Raw genomic sequence first — 24,723 nt, forward strand, 5'->3', positions numbered from 1 at the left:
ACACAAATGGGGAACCCACTTTTTGTTGTAGCTCAGACGGAAACGTCACAGTATTAAAGGCCTATTTGCTTGAAGCTGTATAACTCTCTTATAGGGAACTCTAGGGACACACAAAAAGAGATTTTAAAGTAACTGAGGAGTTAATCAATTCCCTCAGTCACGTTTTTGTGCACAAGAATTCTGACTCGTTAGCACACATCTTTGTTGAAAAAGTGACAACTGTTCAGTTCCTTATAACTGCTCTTGTGTACTACAGGTTTCTAATTTCTCTCCTTATCCATTTGATATCTACATGCTTCCTCATATGAAGCTAATTAACTACTTTGACTGTTGGTTCTATATCAAGAATGATGTCTTTTCATCTGATGAGAGTTTGACTTATATAACTCTCCAGAATCGCCACTGTAATGTCAGAAGTTAGATGGATCAAAACTGATTAAAGATTAACTTCAGTAACATGGAAGTCCTCACTGTAAACTAAGACGCATATGCATATACTCCCGTTTTCAAGTCAGCATCCCTTGGCACATTTTCCACCTCACAGCATAAAGATTTTAGGTATTAAATTTGACAGAAAAAATCTGATATATCAATCTGTATGAGTAGCAACATAAATAATTTAAGTGTAATTCACTTTACCTCACATGCAAACATTATACGTTGGCAATAAATCATACAAGTGTGTAAACCAATGTACAGGATGTGTTACAGAAGAAAATGAGGGTTCCAAGGAGTAGGAGTCACATGCCCTCCTTACTGGTAGGCTTTATATGTTAACATTTTTTAAGAGCATGGAGTGGTCCCTTGGAACACTGTCTACTCTTAAAAAATGAAAAGAAAACTTTTCATTTTTCTTTCTTAAATGCATCCCGTTTTCCTTTAAGGAAAATGGGATGCATTTAAAAAAAAAAAGATTTCTTTAGTTAAAAGCAATCGCAGACATGGGGGGTCATTCTGACCCTGGCGGTGCTCCCACGAGCATTCTGACCGCGGCGGTTCAGCCGCGGTCAGAAGCGGAAAGTCGGCGGTCTCCCGCCGACTTTCCGCTGCTCGGGGGAATCCTCCATGGCTGCGGAGCGTGCTCCGCAGCCATGGGGATTCTGACACCCCCTACCGGAGACCCGCCAGGAACAGGATGGCGGTAGGGGCTGCCGCGGGGCCCCCATAAGAGGGCCCCGCAAAGTATTTCAGTGTCTGCCATGCAGACACTGAAATACGCGACGGGTGCAAACTGCACCCGTCGCACCCCTGCAACATACAGCCCTAGGTGCCTTGTCTGCCGTAATGGTAGGTACATGTTATAATGCTAATCTTGTGTTATATGTATATTGTGCTGAGATGCCTGGTCATACAACCTCCCCCACTGTAGCACCCCAGGTCTTGACTGCATGTCACTGGTCCCTTTAAAGTAGAACTGCTGTATTTGTTTCCCTGTGAAATTGATCCAAAAGACATGCAAGGTTTTTGTTCCCTTGCAAAGTTGCTTCAAATATCCGAGTCAAGTGCAAAGGGAGAAATGTGTGCTTATAGTAAAGACAGTTATCTGCTGTATGGTGATAAAACTGGCCTTATCTTCATGCCCTTATCATTAATTCCAAAAACGTGGATTGTTTTTTCAAACAATGAATGTTAAAAATGTTAAGGCAATGCATGTCAACGATTTATGTTGTGTTTCTGTATTTTTTATGTGCATCTAATTACTCTTGTGTAGTGTATACTTTCAGCTGTGCCAGGTGTTTATGAGGTTCTTTGATTGAGAGCTCTGACACTGAAGCCAAAGCAAAGTGCCTGTCAGTGGGTTGGCCTCTCTGCACAGCACACAGAATTATCGTCATGTATTACAGTTGCACTCGAAATTCTGTGAAAATGTGTGTGAAGGGGGTACACAGATGTCAAAATATTTAGAAATCAAAAGGAAATAAAATGCTTAAATGTGAGTGCAGTGCAGATTGGGAAAGGGTGAAGTGAGGTAGATGCAAGGATGTGCATTCAGGGAAAAGTGAAAAGAGGGTACTGAAGAGGAGAAAGAGGTGGTTGAAAATGTGCAGGTGGACGAGTTATGCAGAGAAAAATAGCATACATAACTAACATAAAGCGCATATAATTGAAGGCCAAAATTCCTTCTACAGGCCTCATTACTATTTAATTCACAAATTCACAATTTCAGATTTGAAACATTTCCAATGCTAATTATTTATAACAAATCATCGTTGTAACTCATTTCTCTTAGTGAGCTAACCACCATTGACAAAGCCAACATACTGACAGGTTGTAGGTGTAATTAAGTTGTTATGTTAGATGTCTGGATGCAATTACAACTCAGAGAGAAATCAAAATATTGGTCGGGTGGCACACTATGGGAATTACAGAAACTTATTTTACATGTTCCATTTTAGAGTACACCCACTTTTTTCATTCTACTTAAAGACCTGTCTGCAAATATTTTTGAAATGACCAATTGCAGCCAGCAGCTGTGGGTGCTTCCTGAAGCCTGGTTTTAGAGCATTTTCTTCCAAAGTTGATGCCACATATAGTGCAAGCAAGACACTGGGCAAGCACACACTTTAAAGAGCTGAAGTTGTTGTGCTGTACAATTTGCAAATTACAGTAACTGTTGAACATACTAATGTGTTAAGATATGGGACAGGTTTTAATGTGTTTAATAAATCATGGCTATACATTCCCACTGCTTTATAAGCCTTGCTTTATCACTAAATTAGTTTGCTTTAAAGTGCACCATTTGTCAATCTCAGTACATAAAAGTCATACCCAACTTTTAGTCCACACCACTTTCAAATGTCACCTGCCAACACTGAGGTTTATGAACTCAAAAGGATAAACCTTACCAGACCAATGTGGCTCGAGGAAGTTGAAAGGTAGGGTGGTACCGGGGAGCAATGGTTAAGGGTAATATTGTTTGCCTACGAGAAGGTGAACTGTACTTGCAGCTCTTAACCATCGGTTTCTCCTTGATATATCAAGTTGTGAGTCACTTTGCACCAGGACTTCCTTCATGCCAGGGGCAATTAGTCCTGGCATGTTTCACTATTAACTACAGGATCCAAATTATATAGTTTTGCTGGGGGTCCCTTGTGCATGCTGCATACTTTTTTGGTCACTTTCACACCCTTATGCTCTTTCTTGTGGCATCAGATAATGCATTTGTATTGGCCTCCCACATTGCGTTGGTTGCCATCACTCACACACCCGGCCGTACTCCCTCACTGGGTGTTTTCATTTTTCTTTATATTAATGTGACTCAATTCAATAAGTTCCTTTTTTTATTGTTCCTTCCCCTCCTAAGCTCCTGTCATCTCTCCCTCTCTTGCCTGCTGATATTTCTAAAGGTCTTGGCTGCTTGTGCAGCATTCCTCAGTCTCTCAGGCACATTCCATTTCCTGATGATGATCCCGGTACTAACTGTGGGATCGAAACGTCACCGACTAAAGTTCCCAGACTCACAGTATTGTAACTAAATTAATGTGTACGAGCACGGGCAACATGTGTATGTGACTTATTCTGTATTTCTGTGATGCCACAATTAACTTGTCTGAGGGCGGTTGCTTTTAATGCTTTTGGTTTCCCATGTTATTTGTCTATTCAATAAATGCAAATGTCATTTTAAAACAATGTATTCACCTGTTTTCATAGATTTCATTACAACTCTCTGATTATTACGTTTATCTTATTTAATTCAGGGACCATTGTTCCTTGAGAGTTACCTCACTCAAGGTCCTTGCTTATTTTCTAACTCACTTGTTTTTTGCAGCACTGAGGTGTATTAAGGCACATGTTAAAGATTTGCTTTGGGTTTCAGTGAGGCCATGTGCTAAGAGCAGTTAGCTTTGTCTTGGAACCACACCCCAAGAAATTACAAAGGGAACTCCTGCAATCTCTTCTGAGTTCATATACCATTCTCGATTCTGTAGTGTTCCTGGTGAGCTAAGTATTACAGCAGAATGGTCCTGGCCCTTAGGGAAATGCTCTAAACCTATGTTAGCTTTATCTAATATAATAGTGTCATTAGCCTGCAACAGTGCAGGTATCGTTCCACCTTCTAGCTTTGGCAGACAAGTCCTTCTATTAGAAAAGGCAATACTGATGTCAGAGACATGTAAGTGAAAAGTAGGGGTGTGAGGACGCATACCTGTTTCAAACAATCATAACTGTATATCTTCGTGGAAAGAGAGAGTTGCGTAGCTTCACCTGTATCAGGACGTCGCTACAGAAAGCTAGAATCACTCTTAGCAGCAGTTGGTCAGTACTCCAATAGCCCAACTCCCTCCAAAGTCTGTTTCTGTTGATTCCATCAAAGGTTATCCCCAAAGGTTCTTGTTCATGCAATTTCAGCGGTAGGACACCTCCTCGGAGGTGTTATTCACATTATACAAAATATATAGATAAATAAATAGCAATACTTTTGGTCTTTCACAGTGTGGGTGACTGATATTGTCTCCACAACAGGCTGGATTTCTGAATTGCTCCTTTGGTCTTTTCCAGGTCAAAATAGTTATTACTTGAATTTCATAGGATATGTTTATCTATCAGGTACTAAATTCACTGGGTACTGCTGTTTGCATGGCTTTGAGACCCAAGTGGCTAATTCCTCTAAATCTTTCATGCATTCAAATATTCATGTTACAGCCACTGGATTTCCCCACTTTAGAACAGTAGGTTCCCAGTATTCTCCTGGTTTGGGGAGGGGGTATTAGTAAAGGAGACTTGCCATCTGCTCAAACCCAAGATATTCTAGTTTCGGGTGTTCTTTCAAAATCCTATTACAATATCAAATGGCCCCTCTGATTCATATTATGAACTAAAATAAAAATCTGATTTATATCTGCCTATTGGAGTTTTAAAGTCTAACTTGATATTTGAATCCTGTAGTTTATCAGATAAATTAGGACATTCAGTAAAAAAATTATGTGAGGTGGTCTCCCTCGTTTGATCAGGCTTTAGATGTTACCATCGCATCAGTATTGGAGTTGGCATTTTCTTCAGCACAAGCAAGTGCTTCTGCCAGTTTCTTGTTCCACAAAGTAAATTATGGTTATTTTGGCACCCGGTTAGGAAACAATATCTCACGTTCCACCGATTGTATTTTACTTGATTATTCACAAGTACAAGGGGGAGCACACAATGCTAACTGTAGGAAATGGTAGAGCAGTACCAAAAGGACAATATTCTCAATGTGTAGTCAGAGCTATCACAGGTAGATAAAAGAGAACATTTAAAATTCCAATGTACACAGAATACAGAACGTGATACTAACGTCTAGGCCCAAGATACAACCCCAAACATTTTTATTACATTTATATGTCAGGCACAAGAATTTTCTATGCTGGTAATATTCTTATTCTGGAAATAGTTCTAGGTTTTTTTAGGTGCCTTCTCGGATGTCTGGGTTTACTATTGTTTATGTTCTGGCTTTCAATGGGAAAGAGGTGACCAACAGACAAATACAATTTATGAAGTTTAGATAAAATGTACTAATCCCTGCACAAGGGTCTTGGTCGTCCACGGTGCAGGGTGGGACGACCCAGTGGGACGGAGCATGTGGGGATGACTAGTCCATAAAACATGCTGAAATAAAACAAAACCAAAATCCCAGGGTCCAATTAAGTTGCAAAAGTTAGTTGCAGATGACAAAGGCAAGTTTGAATAGTTTTGATGTCCAAGTCAATGGGGCTACTGGGTACAGAGTAAGCAGGCAATTCTGGGGCACTATACTGATTCAATAACTTGAGGCAAATGCTAGGGTTCTAATTACAAAACAAATCACATGTCTGAACCTCACCAGAGCACAGACAAAGAAGAGGAGGAAGTGAAAACAAAAGACTGAATAAAAAAAAAAACAGAGGAGTGTACAGGGGGGATTCACACACTGCAAAGCTATCTATAGAGCAACGGAACACTGTAAAAAACATGGTTGTAAGATAGGTGGTCAAAACAAGAGTGGGTGGGGAAAAAGGGAACAGGGAATATGTGGCCCTTGGAGGTCTTGGGTCTTGAGATGGGTGGTTCATGGGAGAATCAAGGGTGTTATGAAACACTCTGCGAGAAGTGCCTCGATGCAAATCTAAATGATCAATTCAGTTGAACCTGACACCCTTTTATCATGCAGCCACCTGAGGCAACAATCAGACAGCTTGGCCAACATCATACAGAGATAGAGTCTCTGATAGTTCAGACTGATTGCAGTAATATGTGTGGCTGAACATATATTCTTACCTGAACTATCTCATTGCTCCAGACACTGGTGTCCAGTTTCAGACTCTGTACTTTGGAGACGTTCGTGCCCAGCCCTCGGTGCTGACCTGCATAAGGAAACAATCAGCTGTCATTCTGCCTTTCTTAAAAGATCATCAATACTGTAACTACAGACAACACACGCCAACTAACCCAGCAATAAAGACATTCAAATGGATCCAAGCCCTTGCTTGGCACTCATTCTTCATTACAAAACTGACCTGCACACTGCTTACAGATGACCACACAGAGGTTAATGGATGCCCAGTCGGGATTGCTGGATTTGCAGTCCGCACAGAATTTGTTAGCCTTGTTGGACCAAATCTTTTCAGCCACTTCGTAATCTGAGAGGGTCTCTGAGATGGAGTCAAGGAGAGTTTCCATCCATTCCTTCTTCTCGCGTTCTGACTCAGCTGTGAAACTGAATGAAAAGTGATATATGTCTTGAGTGTAGGCTAAAAGGCATCACCTTTTGTGAATACAATCATTTGGATCTACATGTATTAGTCATGATTAAGCAGATGATGATTAGCTAGGCTAAGCATGTCTGATGTATGCAATGCTCAATAAATACTATAGCAGCAGCCCTAAATTTTGGAGGAACAGGTGTGGCAAAGGGCAAGTAGAACAATGTAAGGAAGTCTCAGTTCTGATTTCCTCAGCCTCTGCCTCTGTCTCTGGGTCCCTACCCAGATATGCGCAGTCTCTGCGCAGAAGGTCATATTGATGCCAAACAAATAACGAGTGAAGAGACATTTTATAGCAATGTTGTGGGACAGTTTGTCTGTGTTAAATGTAACCTTCATGGTTTAACTGCAACTGAACTCTTTGCAATAAGAGAGTTGCGTAGGCGGTACTAACCTATCTTGGTAAGGGGCCATAGTAAATGCGACAGACAACAGTTTGGTATTTTTTAAATCATTGTATTGTTCGCATAGTTTCTCTTCAGCTGCTTAGTGCATGCTAATCTAAAAATATACATCTTTATTTATCTGATTAACATGAAAAATTTGCTTTGGGTGTATAACCAGGCTGCGTTTGTGATATAACTGTGTCTTGCTAGAATTGTAAAAATAATTAACTAAAACAAATACATTAAATTCACGAATTCTTATGAATAAATGTGCAAGGTAACTGGCACTACAAATCCTACCTTTAAGAACTATTCTCTAAAGTGACATAATACGATCATTATAAATACTTCCACGAGTAATGTTTTGGACCTAAATTGCTCCAATGCCTTAGGTAACGGTTAGGAGCGTTGACAATAACAGTTCTAATTCCAATGAGATTCCTAAGTAATAAAAAGGAAGTGACTCAGGAAGACTGCAGCAGCTATCAATCAGTTGACAATATTACTGAGGCTCCAATGTTGGGAGTCTATATTAATTTTTTTTTAATGTTTTTAATAATTTTGCAATATAACGAAACCATACAGAACAACAGAAAATAATAAAATAACACAAACAAAAAAGGGAAAAAAAGCAGCAGGCAGCAGACTTGAAGGCAGCATCATTAACAAGTGGAGGATCCAATAGCACTGGAGCCCAAACATCCAACAGAAAAGAACATAAGCCCAGAGAAGGCTCCCACCCCTCCCCAATGCCAATATACCAACCTCCATAACAGTCACCCAAGCGTCTGTCCACTCTCAGATATATTACTGCATGCCCATACATTCCAAGTCAAACCTCGCCACAGAAGTCACTACCCTACATCAGGGAGCAACCCAAGCCAGCGCATTGACCAACACATCCTTAGCAGGTGAAGAACCTATGAGTCCAAATCATCAACAACAATTTGACCCTCACAACTCCCCCTAGGACAAGCCATTAATATGGCATCACATGCCGGCAAAATCTGCTATTTCCACACTCCTCTGTCTTCTTCCCTCCAAATTGCCTCCCTTTCACAGTCTGTCCATCATGCCAGCTCCAAACCCCAAAAATATATATCCGGACCCCAAGCCGATTTTCAACTCATCGTTATCTGCCTACAAACAGTAAACAAGGCCAGGTCTGTAACCTTCCAAGCTGCAGTGTGCTTGTGGGGAACCAGGAGACACAGCTGAGAACTAAGTGCAAATTCCCGTTTGGTGGCCTGCAGAACCACCGAAAGGACCAATGTTCAATATGCCAACAAGAATTGCCAAGTCCACACCATATGCAAAAAGCCACCATCCTCAGCAGCATACCACGGGCACACCAATGATGAGGCAGAAAACATGGAGTGTATGCACCAAAGGGTAAAGTAAGCCTGATGTAAAAAATAAAACTGAATAAGTTTGAAGCAAGCATTCCGGGATACCCTCAAGGTAGACTCCAGTACACCCCTCTAAGCCTGGTGAGTCAGCTGCACTCCAAGATTCCGGTCCCAGCGTGCCCGGCGATCTGCAAGGACTAACTGAGTCCCCTGCAGCTGGCACTGTACAGCAGGGTAACCACCTTAATCCACCCTGTGATAAGGAAAAGAAGGCAAATACAATCATGCTGGGTGGATCAGGATCGGGGTTCTCGAGTTCCACCACTCATGCACTCTATGTATAAGCATGCCATGCAACAAGAAATGCCCCGCTAGGAGGTCGTAAGACTCCAGGAGGATTAAGAAGGGACAATAGTCAACACCTACAAAAATTTCACTCAACACCACAACCCTGGGTGCTGTCCAGGAGAAGAGACCAGACCAAACCCCATCTCGCTCCCAATGGTGAACCACCAGGAGAGGGAGTTTGCAAGTACACAGTGTTGTGGTATTCTTCTTCCTAAGGGCTCTGGCCCAGACAGTGTGCCATTCTAATGAGCAAATTCAAATTCCACACACCAGAGGGCAGGGGAGGCCTCAATAAAATCCTGGTCAGTCACTCCCTATTTGGGGAACAACTCTAGTGAGTACCCACAGTATCCCATAGGTACACTGCCAGCGAACCACCCACTGCAACTGTCCTGCTAAATAATACAATTCCAGATCGGGATGCCAAACCTCCCTCCAGCGCAGATAGGCATGATTTCTAAAGTACCACACAGCGATGCGATGTGCCCCCATATAAGGACAACAAGATACTATTGAATTCTCAAAAGAACCTTCAGGGCAACTCAAGCAAAGAGCCGCAAACAAGTAGAGGAGATGGGGCAGAACAACCATCTTGGATACAGCAACCCTGACACCCACGAAAATTGACCACATTGTCCAAAACACCACTGACCACCATAATCCAGCAAGTGCAGTTATAGTGGACATCAAACCAGTAAATCTGGGGACTGATGAATAGAGACCTGATAGTGTGATGTTCCCACCGCAGCGCTGGGGCCGCACGTGGGGGACCGCCCTCTGCTATGTACACCCACAGTGGAAACACTCAAGACTTACTCCAGTTACCTTCTAGCCCCAAGTGGCAACCAAACTCAGTCAATGCCCCCACAATCAGCATCCTCCCCCCTCAGATAGAGTAATACACCATCCACATATAAAACAAAAATGAATGTAGACTCGGCAGCAAGACCCAACCCACTGTAGTGATGGCCTAAACAAACAGAACGAGCAAACGGTTCCATTGCTAGAGCAAATAATAAACCGGAGAGGAGACAGCCCTGACGGGTGCCCCGTTCAAATGCAAAAGCTTCCTATATCAGAGAGCCGGTGTGAATTCTAGCAAGCGACCGATTGTAAAGGAGCTTTATCCACTTGATGAAGGTGAGGCCCAAGTCCATGCCAAACATAGGAACATATAAAAACTTCCACTGGCGCGAGTCAAAGGCCTTTGTAATGTCCACCAAGGGAACCAATGCCCTCTGCGGCAGATTCTCATGTTGATCCAAAGCGAGGAGCAACTGGCAGACATTAGGCAAAGTACTAAACGTGGGGATAAAGCCCTCCTGAGCGGCATGCAACAGGGAGCACATGTGGGAAAGCAAGAGGGGGACCAACATCTTGCTCAGAATCTTGTAATCCATGTTAAGCATGGAGCGTGGGCAGTAGGACTCAAGAAGGAGCGGGCCATTGTCTTTCTTTGGGAGTGACACAATTGTGGCCTCACAGAGAGACAAAGTAAGCAAACCCTGTCCGCGAAAGTCATTAAAAAGAGCCATAAGTTTGGGGACAATTACTGGAATATTATACTGCATAAAACTCGACTGGGAGATCGTTAAGGCCCAGCACTTTCCTCCAAGGCATGTCGTTAATTGAGACCCTGACTTCCTGTTCACTAATATCTGATGCCAACTCTTCTGCCTTCTTAGGGCTATGTGCAACCGACAAGGAATCCATGATATAATCCAAAGTATCTGCCTTATCACACCTGGACTCTGCCGAATACAACTCACAATCCAACATCCTTCCAGACTTTTCCCTATCAGAGTGCCCTGGCCACATACAAATTATAGACAAAGCCCCACAGGCATTCGACCAATTCAAACAATTTCTCTAGCACTTTATGCCACCCTTATGGAGTCCCCTCCAACTCATGTGGGAGCTGATCGACCACTGACACCTGACACTGGACATCTAAGTGCGGTTGGGACCGTACCGCCACTGTATTAGAGATACAAAAAAAACTAAACACCACTTTCATGGCCTCCCATTCAATTCCCACCGATGAGGCCTAGCCTGTATTAGCTACCCAGAAATGTATGATATGATCGCCCAATAGTGTCCAAATGGCCTGATCTTCCAACATTGCTGGATCTAAGTGCCAGCAGAGGGCCAGTGCAATGTGTACAAGATGGGGGAGTGATTAGAACATGTCTTCATCAGGTATTCAGTTCCAACCACCCTACCATGCAATGTCCGACAGGTGTACAGTCGGTCAAGCCGGACCTCGAGGCCATGTAAACCTGCAAAGAATGAAAGAATAAAACAACAAATAAAGAACAAGCATACCCCCATCTGCTCCCAGGACTGAGACATACAATCTTCCTGTCCAAATACCACAGCGCACAAGGCTCACCAATTAGCCAAACAGAGGCCTATAGGCAAACAAGTTTCTTGACTGAGGTGAGCTACCAAAGAGGGGGGCCGACAACTATAGGAGAAGGAAGCAGCACACTGACAAACCAACAAATACAAGGCATCCCTCCTGCCAGGCCCCACACCTGCCCAGCTCCACCCCGATCACACTCATGTTCGGATTACACACAGGAGGAATGGACCACACAAGCAATCTGCACTCCGACACAACAGTAGAAACAACTAATAAAGAAGGATAACAAGAACACTGGTAGCACAGGCATCATTAAACAATATTGTACAGTGACCCCAGGGTGACCCCCAGAAGCCCTGTGATAACTGAATCACCAGACTCAGAGGTGGAGCTGTGAGGTTCCGGGGAAGGAAATGGAGAAGAGCCCTCAAGGATTCTCAACAAGGCAGCAGTCTCTACCACCCTTGTCTGCTCCAACACCACCTGTGAGGCTGTAGGCCCAAAAACCCCTCTGCACCTTGATCATTGACTGCTTAAGTGCTGTGTTGCTGCAACTTCGACATCCCCGTGTGCAGCATCCCCTTATCATATAGTTCAAGCCAATCCCAGTCCATAGACAGGTCTGTAAAGAAGTGTACTTTGCCCTCAGCCTGTACTTGCAGCCAGGTGGGAAAAAGCTGAGAGTAAATTAACCCCAGGTTGCCCAACTTTACTGCTAGAACTGAAACCCTCTGCGGCTGGACCTGGAGAATAAAGTCAGGGTATAGCAACACTTTTGCACTCTCCACAGCAAAAGGACAATGTGCTGTGCCTGTTGCAGGAGATGGTCTCTATCAAGAAGGTTTAAAAGGCATGCCACCACTGGATGTGGTGGGGCCCCAGGGTGAGGCAGCTTGGCCAGCACCCTGTGTAGGCGGTCTAAGGCTAAGAATTTTAAGACGTCCTCTGGGTTCACCACCTACTGCAATCAGCCCTCTAGATAAGCCAGCACGGAGTCTCCCTCAACCCTCTCGGGCAGCCCAATAACATGGACATTATTCCGCTTGCACATTCCTCATGATCATCCAGCCATTATGCCAGATGCTGTGTTTGTGCCTCAAGAGTTGTGATGTGGTACTCCGCAGCTGTACGGTTGGGGTCAGAGACTGCACAGTGCTCTCCAGCAAGTGGACTCTCTAGAACAGTTTCTACAAGTCTTCACGGATGAGACCCAGTTCCACCAATAGCAAATCAATTTTGACTTCCAAGCGCTCACCAGAAGAGTCAATGGCAGCCAAGAGTGTCTCAAACTTGCCGTCCATATAGGCCTTATCCCAAACCCAGTGACCTGCTTGATCTCCTCCTGGGGTGTGCTGGTGGCCACATCCTCTTTGGACCTTTGTGTGTGCCCCATGACAGTCCTGGCAAAGCAGGAAGGAGCACCAAGTAAACACCTTGACATATGACAGGCTGCGTGGGGACCCGAGGAGACACTTCTCGGGAGGACCAAACACCCCTCTGATCACAGCGAATGAAGCACGAACGTTCTTAGGACGGTAGCTGGCACAGTGCAATAACAGGTGGGGTCCAGCAGAAGTTTAGACCCTCAGGCCAACCAACAGCGTAGGCTTGGAGAAGTATAAACAGACACCCAGGCCAGCAGCACACCACTCTACACTGGAGATTACACCAGCAGTGACCTCCAAGTGCCCCCACAGCTACAAAGAGCACAAATGTTGCTGTGGGGCCCAGAAGGGAGGCACAGCCCTCCACAATAGAGAGTCAAACACACCATGTAGGGGCCAGGTACAACAACACCACCAAGTGGCAAAGGTCCCCTGTACGATGTAAGGCAAAGCACAAACTGTAACGCAAAGCATCCACACTTACATCCAGGGTCCGACAGGGACAGCATAGTCCAGTGCTCAAGCTCCCCCAGGTGACAACAAAGCATTGCCAAGACTAGGAGTGTGGGATCCGAAGTTAGCGCGTGGCCACCGAGTCAATCAGGGCCAAATCCAACCACAGACCACCCCGATGCAAAATGGGGCTCAGGGGCAGAACATCAGATTAATTCCAGGGGCCCATATGGCACCCGACATACAGAAGGCAAGAAATCCAGCCCAGCAGGGCCACCAACATCTGTCGTGCGGTTTCCTCCGGGGAGCGAAAAGGGGAAAGTACATATCTGCCCACAAGTGGAAAGAGTGGCCACTGCGATAAGAGCAGGGTTTCCATCTTAGGCGTGGTCGGAGCACGTCCGGCGCCCCACACAGCTTGCCCCAACCTCTGGGCCAGGCAATGCAGGAAAGCAGGGGCCCAACACTCTAAGGGTCCCCTGCCCAGCAACGGGTTGGTGGTGGAAGACATGGAACCCCTGATTCAGCCGCTGCTGTGAGCTAGCACAGTCTCTGCGCATAAAGTAGGGCTGCCATCTTGCGAGCCGAAGGAGGTTCCAGGTGCATAGGGCAATCCACTTTGCTGCGCTCTATATTCATCCCCAAACTCACCGCTGTAGGCACCTCAGGGCTGTTGCACATCCTTTGGCACCACTCCCGTGTCTGTGGGATCGGGTATGGTGCTCTGGAGTGGCCGGGGGACTGCAGGCAGCAGAGAGCTCAAGCCGTCCACGTCTTCAGGCCACGGTGGTTTGGAGTCTATCTTAAAAATGATGTAGTCTTGCAATCTATGAAAGTCTTTGAATTTTATTTGGACTTTTTAAATGTCCATAAAAAGTCTTAACCTAAGCATCTTTGTGAAGGTGGTGCAGAAAGTGAACAATAATTACAGTGGTACGTTTATGGTACTACTCTATATCATTTTAATGTAACTGGGAGGCAGTCAGGGATGTAGGTGAAGCTATATGGCATACATGATACAGATTACATTTAAGCAATGTGTATCCTTTCAACATACACTTATTACTGATTCACATTTGGCATCAATGTAAGGTTCTATAAATCTTCTTTTTTGGGAGGTGCGTTTGGATGCCCACTTGGCAAACTTACATATACCAGCTAAAAACATCCAGAATGAACCTTGGGCCTTTCTACTTTGAGAGACTTATTGATGACAACTGTACAAACTCACAATCTATCTGACACTTTAAAAAAAAATACATTTATTGGAATTTTTACCACACATGATGTAATACAATCTTGTTTACTTTAGTCAGTAATATAAAGAAATATAACAATTGTGTCTGACATAATCCTACACCTTCAAATGTGCCTGAGGTTGACCCTCACGTATATAATGGGTCATTCACAGGACTTTCATGTTTCTAATGGGTCAGGAGCAGTTGTACTTGTGATTGTCTGGGCTGATCCAAGGAGGGGACACTATCTCGGTCTGTCAAGAGTTCAATCTATGTGTGTAGGATATGCCCTATCTTAACATTAAACTAACTCGAACTGGATAATTGCCGTATTGGGGAGGGAAAGTGTCAGTTTGGGATCTCAGTGTCTGCCGGGGGAGGTGGGCATAGGGGAGGTTTTGGGGGAGGAGACCCCCTCCCTCCCAGTGATGGGTGGCAGAGGAGGAGGAGAATTTAGTTGGACAACCACACTCCCTGTAGCTGTGGGAGGAAAAGCAGGTCCGTTTGCATTCACGTATCTCAGGTCCCTACACTATTTCTAAAGAGAAAACAGCTACTTACTGATAACAATAGATGTGCAGTTTGAAGAGGTTATAAAATCACATGCTTTTGTGGTTGTTTTGGCCATCAGACCTCTCCCATACTGTCAACCAGTGTTATACAAAGCGCCACATGTTTCCACCAATTTTAGTTCTGCTGTTAGCCAAGACCTTTTGATTTTACTAAAAATACATTTATAATATCCTAACTTGTAGGGGCGTTCAGTTTCAGTCAACCCTTTTCATCCATTGGTCTGTTGTGACATTCACATTTTCCTCCACCCACTACAGCAAACAGCACGGGGCAACGGGTCAGCCCACTTAAGCAACTGGCTAACCTCAGGGATGAACGTAGGTATTCCACTCCTTCACAAGGAGCACATCCACACAAAAATTGGTTTCATTCTGTCCCATAAACTACTATGGCACTGTGCCCTTTTTGGGATAAAAAGTATTTTTGCTTTTAGCCATGTAATTCATGAGGGCCTGGCAGCTACCCCAACAATAATGTTTTACCAAAAAAGTATGAAAAAACAAGAATATACAAAGCTCAAAGGCTGAAAGCTAACTCCAGACCTACAGGATTTGTAATGCATGTCAGGTTATGGTAACATGCCATTTTGTAATTATAACTGTGTATAGCTAACATTTTGTTTAGTAAAGGATGATGTCAGGAGTTAGAGGAGGATTGCAAATGAATCCATAAAGTCAGCAGGCAGCAAAGCTTTTTTTCCACATCTTGTTAAGTTTACAAAATAAAACTCAAAAACATCCCCATTGGAGTCCCGGTTACAATCCCAACCCGTGTTCACAGCCACCATCGTAACAATATGTACAGTAAGCATATCCTCACAATCTTCTGTGGATTACCACCCCACACCTAGGCCCACTTCCCCAGAAGGGGCAGCCATTTCTCAAATGTCCAACAGTTCCCTGGCTAGCAACCCACCCCATTCCCACCTGGACCACAGAATTACATCACACCATTACATCCCTGCCTGAACCCTGCTGAGACTCGGCGCCCCCCCCAAGTGTATGGGGTTCCCATATGCAAGTAGGTATAGGAAAACCTACAAGTGTACAGAACCAGGAACCTAAGAGGGGTCTCATGTCATCTTTCACCTCCAAGTTCCAATGTAAACATCCAAATTGGTAACCTCCTGTTTAGAGGGCCCCCTACAGCTCCCCCCAAAGCTGCAGGAGTCTGCCAAAACTTCAGACTCGGCCCTTGCCCGTTTAAAAACATGCAGAGCCAGCATTTCACTTCCAGAGCTACTGGAGACTTCTAAGCCATTGCTAATTGCCTCTTTAATAAGATAAACACTAAGTCAAGAAAACTATAGAGGAATTTATACTACTTAGCCCTGGGTCAAATTCCCAGGAAACAAGATTCAGGGGTGACCAGTACAATACTGTCCCCCAGTATTTGCTATCTTCTCTTAAGCCTGCCCAGTCACTGGGTACTGGATACTTCCACACCATATGAAAAAGACTTGCTTCGAAGGACCCACAGTTTGCAGTGGGGTACATGTGTAGTATGCGATGTGGTGTGAGAAATGTTTGGTGTAGGTAGTTGAATTGGGTAATGTGAAAGTGGGGTTTCCTGGAGAGCCCCTTCACCTGCTTCAAGGCTTGTGCCCACTTTTTTTTCTGAAAACTGCATTTGGAGAGCCATCGTCCAATGGTCTCAGATCCAAAGTCTGATGTCTGCTATGGATCAGGACAGTGAGATAAAGAACTGTTTATGACCTTGTGTGTACTGCCATAGGACAACATCGTGTGAGCGGCAGCGCAGTAGCAGACTGAGTGCTGCACTGACCTTAGTACAAGCCAAATGCATGATGTACTGCGTTATACGTCAGTAATTGCCCCACTGGTATGCTGACTGTGTCAACGAGCTCCTGGAAGGGCAGAAGAGTGACTTCCTCATAAAAGTACCCTGCATGTGCTACACCTGCTTCCTTCCAGCCCGTTAAGTCATAATGCCCGGTAACCTCTAGCATAGCCTTCATATGCCAAACAGTGCACATCTGGTGCATCTCGCCTAGGAAGGGAGGCCTAGAGGTCGAAAACAAGGTGTAAATATGTAACCCATACAGGAGATGCTGGACATCTGCCCTTTCACCAGAAGCATCCATGCCGAACCAAAGCAGTAGCCTTCAGAACTGAGCGGCTGCATAGTAGAGCTTGTAATTGGGTGCAACAAGGCCACCTTCCAATAGCTTGCTGATAGTTGATACCATTTGTCAAGAGCAACTTTGTCACTTACCTGTACTCCATATCAACTCCAATAAAAGTGAGTTGAGGTCAGAAAGGAACATGCAGGGAGAGAGCGAATGGGAGGTCCACAAAATAATATAACAGCTGCCCCAGGTCAAGCATTTGTCAGGCAGCAAAGCAATTGTTAAAAGTGGCCATTTTCTTTTGCAGCACAAATTGAGACAAGTGCACATATTTTGTGTTGACTAGAAAGTAATACTTATGTTCTATTATTTATCTTGAGGTGGGTTTGAATTGGAAGCAGTACCTTGAAGATGTCTTATCATGCCTTGTGGGTTTTGAAAGCTATGAAATTGTCAAAATTAGCAGAGGGACATTTTCTGTAAATCCAGCATAAAATTCTGTAAATGGTTCCTCTCAGAAACTGGCCTGTTAGATAGCGCCACAGAGTCAAGTCCACAGAGATCAGTAGGTTTCAATGAGGGCAGCCTTTGCCCATCTCTGGTAGGTTGCACTGTGTGAAAAAGCAAACCTCAGAGAAGGTGTACGGAGACACTGTACAAAATAAACCAACTATATTCTACACACCAACAAGAACGTCTATGTAAAAGTCAGACTAACTGAATGAGGAAGACTGCAAACCTATTATTAGCTATATAACGATGTGACTCTTTACATCATTCAGATTTAATGGGTGGAATATGCAGTCCTGGAATGGTTTGCCCTTCTGCCACCAGTTGTACAAATCAGGGAGGGGCCTCAGGCATCAATTCAAATAACGTAACAGAAATTAAATTTGCTCACCGTAATCTCTTGTACACAAGATATGAATGTATATAACATCTACAAATGTACATTTATGGCATATCACCAATGCTTTTACCTGCTGCTATTAATTATATTATATTAAAATCGCACTGGTTTGAATGTGGCTGATATTTTTACATGGTTGTTCTCCCATTCCCGCACTTAAATGAACATGTTTTGGTTGGTACTGACTCCTGTCCATACTTGTCCATACTCTTTCTATCAATAGTTTTTTAATGAGCTCATTTACCTTGTGTTGTAGCTGGAGTAACTCTTCTCTGGAGTGTGCATTCTTCATTAGTGGCATTCAGTGCTTTAAATGGGCCGGTACTCTCCGGTACTGAGTACCGGCACTTTTTTATTTTGCGAGGGAGAGTACTGGCATATCTCAAGAAAAACGTAATACTTTTAATTGGAGAGTACCGGAACTTCTCAGAAACAAGCAGGTACTCTGGTACAGAGTACCTGCACTTATATTTTTCCATTTAAAGCACTGGTGGCATTGAAGATGACTGTTTGAGATGTATAATGGAGTACTCATGTTTTATCATGTTGAGTATCTACTTATCCTAGGTGACTGACCCTCTCCCCTCCATTAATACAGCAATCCACTGATCCCGTTCCTACTGATGTTATGTGCTAGGACTTGGCTGCAGGTCCCAAACCTTTCAGGGCTAGTCCCTCTCCCCCCCCTGGCATTCACCAAAAGGGCTGGCAAGGAGGGTACTGAACTGAGATGGTGCCTCTTGTGTTTTTGATGGCTAGTGGAAGCCAGGTTGTTACTTCTTTTTAATGGAAACTCCCTCATGCTGTTGGCCTCATGATTGAAGTGCCCCCCCCTCTTGTTATGATGTGCTGTCACCTATTGAAACATCCTCCATTGTCCTTTCTTAATTTGTTGTATGGCTTTGTCCACTGCCAGGCCAAAGAGGTCTTTACCTGTAAAGGACATACTGATCAACAAAGCTTGTACTTCTGGCTTGGAACCAGAACCTCTTAGCTAGGAGTGCCTTTCTCTGCGTTGTTTCCGTGCATATTTGCTGCTGGCTGTATCTGCCTGTATGGAGGGTTGATGGTTTTCCCCTGCTGTGTAACTGTCTTTGCTCTCCTATGGTATTCTTTTTGTATTCCCTTTTTTCTATTTTCCCCTACTGCTAATGACCATAGCGGTTGAAAAGTGCATTGGAGTTGGAAATTCTCCATTGTCTGGCAGTTGCTTTCTCTATCCTCTTGCCCATTATCTCCATCCACCTACTCCTTTATCTGGTGGAGGCTTAGTTGATCTGGGGGCATTTCCTCTCTTCCTGGTTGTGGTGAGGATGATGGGGTCCGCGTCTGCATTTCCTTGAAGTAGATAGGGTCCTGTAGGGAATGTCTGCATATTTTTCTCAACCTACCATTTTACTCCCTTTGAAGTGGCTGGCTCTCAAAAGACCATCATCCTTTGGTTGAGAGTGTTTGAGAGTATCTGGAGGTATATGTTCAGTTTTTTAAAAAGCCCTGAGTATATAGAATACGAAACACAATTTGGCCTGTTCCACTTTGAGGTGAACCCCATACGTGTCTGCCGCTCTTTTTATGAGCACGTTGTAGACTGCCAGAACATCTGGTGGTACAGGCCTCAAAGGTTATGGGTCCGTACCTTCCTCTGTGAAACTGGAGTTGAGGTCTTGCTAGTCTCCATCCTGTGGTTCTAGATATTTGTGGATGGTGGTGTCTCCTTTATCTTTGTAGTTGAATAACTCTTCCTTCTCCTCTTCATGAGGATCTGACATGGTGGATGTCTGGATGCCCATCTGGTCATCCTCTGCACTTATCAGCTCTGATGGTCTTGACAGGATCCAAAACCACTTCATGTTGTCAAAGTCTTTCTTTCTCTGGTGGAGTGCCGCCATCTCGCCATTCAAGTCAACACTTCTAGCATTCGCCTTGAGCACTTGTTGCTTGGTGTCGGGGGAGGGGCTTTTTTTTTTTTGAGTCAGCAGCTCTTTCCTTACCTTACCTTATGACACTTCTTCGGGTTGGCTTTCTTGATGTTTTCCTTGCACCCTCCAATCTCTCTACATTGATCAATTCTTCTGTGTCCAACTCCCCTTCTTAATTTGGCATTTTTTACATACTCTTCTTTGTCACTGGACAAGCCAAAGTCCTTGAGAGAGGATTGATTCTTTTGTGCCTGGACTATGGCATTATGTGCCCAATGCTACTTGTCTCTCACCTTCAGAGTTTTCAATTAGAACTGCATGCAGGCCTCATACCCTCCACTACAGTGTTCCCCTGTTAGGGAGAGCTTGCAGAACTTGTGGGGATCTTTCCACACAGGCCTATGGTAGCAAGTGAGGCAAAACTTAAAGGGCCTAACCTCCATTTCTACTTGCAGACCCACCTCTGTGCATTCTATGACTATGTGTTCTTGGTTCTTCTAGATCCATAAAGTTTGTAATAATTCATTCAAAGCTCCTGTTGTATCCAGAACCAATGGCAAAAAAACTGAATCTGAAGTTGGTGACCATGCACAGGACCTTCTGGGATGCAAGTTTGATTTCACAGGGGAATGGACATACCACTAAATGGCGGTTATCACAATGCCCACTAAAAAATATAAGAGAAAGAAAAGATCCAGTTCTGGACACCCAAAAATTAGATGCCAGAACAATGGACAGCATGTGAACCCAGAAAAGATTCATGCTGCAAAACCAATAATGACATCCTGGACAAATATAAAAATTCAAACAAAAAATTTAATGTTTTCAAATAGCCAATTTCTGTAGTCAGCACAATGCAACTTGGTCCATGACCCCTATTTTCAGTGGAAAAGTAATTTCTCTGCTAAAGCCCATCTGAATGCAATCGTGGAAAGCAACCTAAACCGATTTAAAAGCTACTGTAATTGTATGGGCATTTTGGAGCATCAATTAATGTCATAGTGCAGTAGTATTATTACAGATATACCCCATGGAATGCTCACATTGTTAAGACTGACAAAAAAAAAGTGCCATTTTATGGCCCAGCCATAAGTTGGCAGAAGCATCCAATGTATGCAAATCTATAACAATTCATGCTGAAAAGATAAAAGCACAGGAAATATTCTTTGTATCTGTATTTTGGAATCTTTTGCTTGATACATACGTAAAGAGTTTCTGAGGTGTGATGAGTTCGAAGCTCTTATTCTTTCCATCACGGATGGTGGAACCTTGCATATCAATCACACAGATTCCAATGCCCATTTTGAAGAACTGAAAACAAACAAAAAAAGATAGCAATGTCACCTGTTGACACAGCAATTTTTACCCAAACCATATCTTTAAGAAAATGGGTAGTTTTTGCTAAGATCAATGAGTGTAGTCTTTGCTAATGTTTTATCTCACTTTTCTATCTCACCTGCTCATTTTTGTACAACCACACCTCTTCCCTTGCCAACACGGTGAAGACTTTGGACTTGTAACCTTTCAGCTCGAGGAAACCAGACTTTTGAAAGTTGGCAGAGGAGCCATATCGTGGCCTCGGGAAGATCATGCGATGCTCTTTCACCTTGTTCTGCAGCATAGAACACCACTCAGACTTCAGAGCTGCACAGAGGAGAAAGAAGTGAAGTCCAAGAAGAAAATAGGTCATGAAGGGCAACAGAGTTATTAAGAGTGAGAAGCATGAGGAATTAGGAGCAGAAGACAAGGGAGAAAGTGAGAAACCGGAGAGGGGTACATCATAAAGTAACGTATGAATACAAAATTATTTTACTGCATAGTGACTACATAATTCTTTATTACTTTCTTGCAAACAATTGACCCAGGTTCACTAAATAGCTACCAGTATGCACTAGAGAATTTTGTCCAGCTCAGTCACAAGTGACAGTGTGTTTCAATTCTAGATACTTAATAAAAATCAGCAATTTTCATTTTCACTCACTCCTGTCTGATTGTTTACTTAGACGTTTGTGTATTTACTTTGACATTTTTGGCTGAACGTCCTAATTTACCAACCAGATCTTTTATTTTATAACAAACATGTTAAAGATAGTTCATTTAAAATGTTATCAATATATGAACGTAAAAGAGCCATCTACAAGATTAACATACACGTCCATTTTATAATGTGTTATTTCACCATCAAAGTGGTGTCTTGATGCTGATTACATGTGTTTTCTGTTATCCAACTCAACAATGCTCAGTTTATCAACTTATCAATATATCAAATAAGCGGTCCTTAAAACTCATATTTTTTTACTGCGTCACTGAAGTAAAATCAAATCTGTGTAATAGGTTGTGAAAGGCTAGCTCAAAATATCTGGATTAAAATGATTGTAAATAGATGAAAATAGATGTTAGGCACTAAGTACATAAATACATAAGAACTGAAACTAGATGATATTGTTGCAATAGACAGTAACAACATGCTCGCTAGACATTCAACATCTGGCCTTTTAATTGGGTGTTTTGGAAGCAAAAAACAAAGTTTAAGATAGAAACTGCACTGCATTTTATTAACTTGATTTCAAATCGTCATTTTAAGGCCAAGGGGTTACATTTGTAAATTGAGACAAATTCTCATTAGCCAGTTGTGGTCTCTGACTAAAGCCAGAAGGTTGGAGATCCTACACCTGCAGACAGACCTCACAGATGGTTTTGGCTCGGGAGAGGTGGTGGCGTGGACATCTGATACTGCATCAGCAGAAGACTGGAAGGCAGGCCATCTATTGTGCACTCTGCCTCTCTCAGAAAAGTCCTTGTACTTGTCACACATGCAGGATTTCCCATGTCTTTCATCCAGAAGCGCAGGGAGGTATTAGCCTAACCGCCACAGCTTTGGCGGTTTCCATTTGGCAGCATCTGCTCCATGAACTGCCCTGGACACTGGACCGAATAATCAGGCGAAGAAGCACCACTGTATGGAAAATCAGAGATGATTCTGTGAGGACCTCTTGGACCCGAGTTGGTTCCTCCATTTTTAGCTTCCTTTTTAGCTTCCTTTTATATTTAACATCTTTTAGCTGCATCGCTTTTAGCAATTACTTTTTACACACTTCCCTTAAATGATATTTTTCTAGAAATATGCTGTACAACATGCTTGTTTAGTTAGCCTTTTCTTGACATGTAATCAGTATATTCTGTTTAAGGTTAAGAGCATTGTACACAATATCTTGGTTCTTATGTTTCCCGTTCAAAAGAGAGCTTCTAATATCCAGACATAGCATTACATCAGAATTGTCCTTCCAGCACAGTGTGGGTTTATTATATAAGTGATGACCTGACCTGGAAGGGACAGAGGGGCATTCCAGCTGCGACCATTCTTGGACAAATGCCATATACGACATGCAGCTTTGCTGACGCTAATCTTTCAGCTTCCTGAAAAGATTGCCATCCACACTGCAGGCTGACTCCTGACACTATCTCCAGGTATGGGGCTAAGGCTAATCCCTTATATTGGTCCAGGCAGAAGTGTACGCCTACTATGCTCTCAGTATAGTCGTAGGGTTAGGTAGCAAACTCTAGAACCCCTAGAATGCATTTACCATAGTTGGATTATTCATTGTCTTCACCATGCTGATACTGCTGGTTACTTTGCTCTGTTCCATCTGCCAAATTATCACAGCTCATCCTCTTTATGTAAGATCACGATTGTTACAATAAATGTATTAAAATGGATCTAGGATTTCTCTTGTGATTTTGCCTGGGAATGCATGAGTAATTTGAAGAAAGGGTGAGTACTGTTTCCATAACTTTGATGGGGTGTCAAAGTGTCATGTTCAGGTTGCCATAATCACCTTCCACTCCAGTAGGTTTTGGGGTTCGGGTGGGTCGCTGTGGGCTAGCCAGGACTTTGGCTGACATTCTTTGATGGTGTGGACGGACTTATTACCCCACATTCTGAAGTTCTGTTGTCCTAATACGCAGTCCTATTATCTTATAGGAATCGTATAACATGGCGCCACCAATGTACATAGGTCAGGTACTTATTTAACGGGTCTCCTGAGTAGTTTTCTCTTGTGTGCTCAAGGTGTCCTATTCACCTTATTAAAGAGACACGCATTGTGTTATGGATTATATCCTCCTCAGCAGTATAGGAAACACCTATATTTGTCTGTAGGTTGTTCAAGCTTAAACCTTAAAAGGATACCCCAATTTAGTATTTTTCTTTTCTGAATTCCATTAATTAAAATGGTCAATCCAGTTAATATTCTTGTTAGTTGCAGGCATGCTGTTAAACAACATTTACTACAAAATGGGCTAGCTAATGGGGGTGGAAAAGTTACCTTTGTGGGTGAGGTACACAATGTGTACAAAGCTGAAGTATTTTACCCATGGGTCACTTTTCCTGCAGTCGATACTGATACAAATGCATTTCATAATACACTGCGGCCAATCCAGACCGTGTCAAAACTTAGAAATACCCTCATATCAGGAACATAAATACTGGTTTCAAGGCACCCTACTAAACACTGTGTAGAAAATGTTTGATTGGGATTCCTCAGCAATGACCGGGCCACATGGTCAGTTCTATTAGGCTATACACCTTATCAGAACGCACAAAACTTAGCATTGGGTGATTTGTGCCCCTTGTATCATCATTAAGTCAAGATTATATAGATGCTTAACACAATTTGTTATGGACACCTTAACAATCACCCCGGCTAGGGCTGCTCAGGCTGCCTAACCATAATTGGCTACACCTGGGATTAAATGAGTGACTATTAATGCGATTATAAGTAAAGTACTGACCAGATGGGAAGAAATTCCATTCTGGATTGCTCAAAAAACAAAACAACTTGAAGCAGTATTTCCCCCTACAGGACCCCAAGATAAACACAGAATTCTAACAATGTGCTTGCTGCTTAGGATGGTTCCCTCTATTGACTACTGTGCCACATGAGGGAAAGTCTCTGCTGCAATCTATACCGTAACCCATGGTACACCATCTCT

The 24,723-nt window shown here is 43.3% G+C and overlaps 1 protein-coding gene across 5 annotated transcripts in view; it reads right to left on the minus strand.

Annotated features, from left to right (window-relative positions):
* ARAP3 (ArfGAP with RhoGAP domain, ankyrin repeat and PH domain 3) overlaps positions 1–24,723 on the minus strand; it is a 632,921-nt gene that overhangs the window by 398,943 nt on the left and 209,255 nt on the right. For all 5 annotated transcript variants that reach the window (XM_069199483.1, XM_069199484.1, XM_069199486.1 and 2 more), the window contains 4 exons: positions 21,188–21,375; positions 20,936–21,042; positions 6,471–6,670; positions 6,232–6,317 (listed from right to left, as the gene is read on the minus strand). In XM_069199483.1, coding sequence (XP_069055584.1) covers positions 6,232–6,317; positions 6,471–6,670; positions 20,936–21,042; positions 21,188–21,375 — 581 coding nt within the window. The remainder of the gene's footprint in view (positions 1–6,231; positions 6,318–6,470; positions 6,671–20,935; positions 21,043–21,187; positions 21,376–24,723) is intronic.

The sequence above is a fragment of the Pleurodeles waltl genome, chromosome 7, assembly GCF_031143425.1.
Source record: "Pleurodeles waltl isolate 20211129_DDA chromosome 7, aPleWal1.hap1.20221129, whole genome shotgun sequence".
Lineage (NCBI taxonomy): Eukaryota > Metazoa > Chordata > Amphibia > Caudata > Salamandridae > Pleurodeles > Pleurodeles waltl.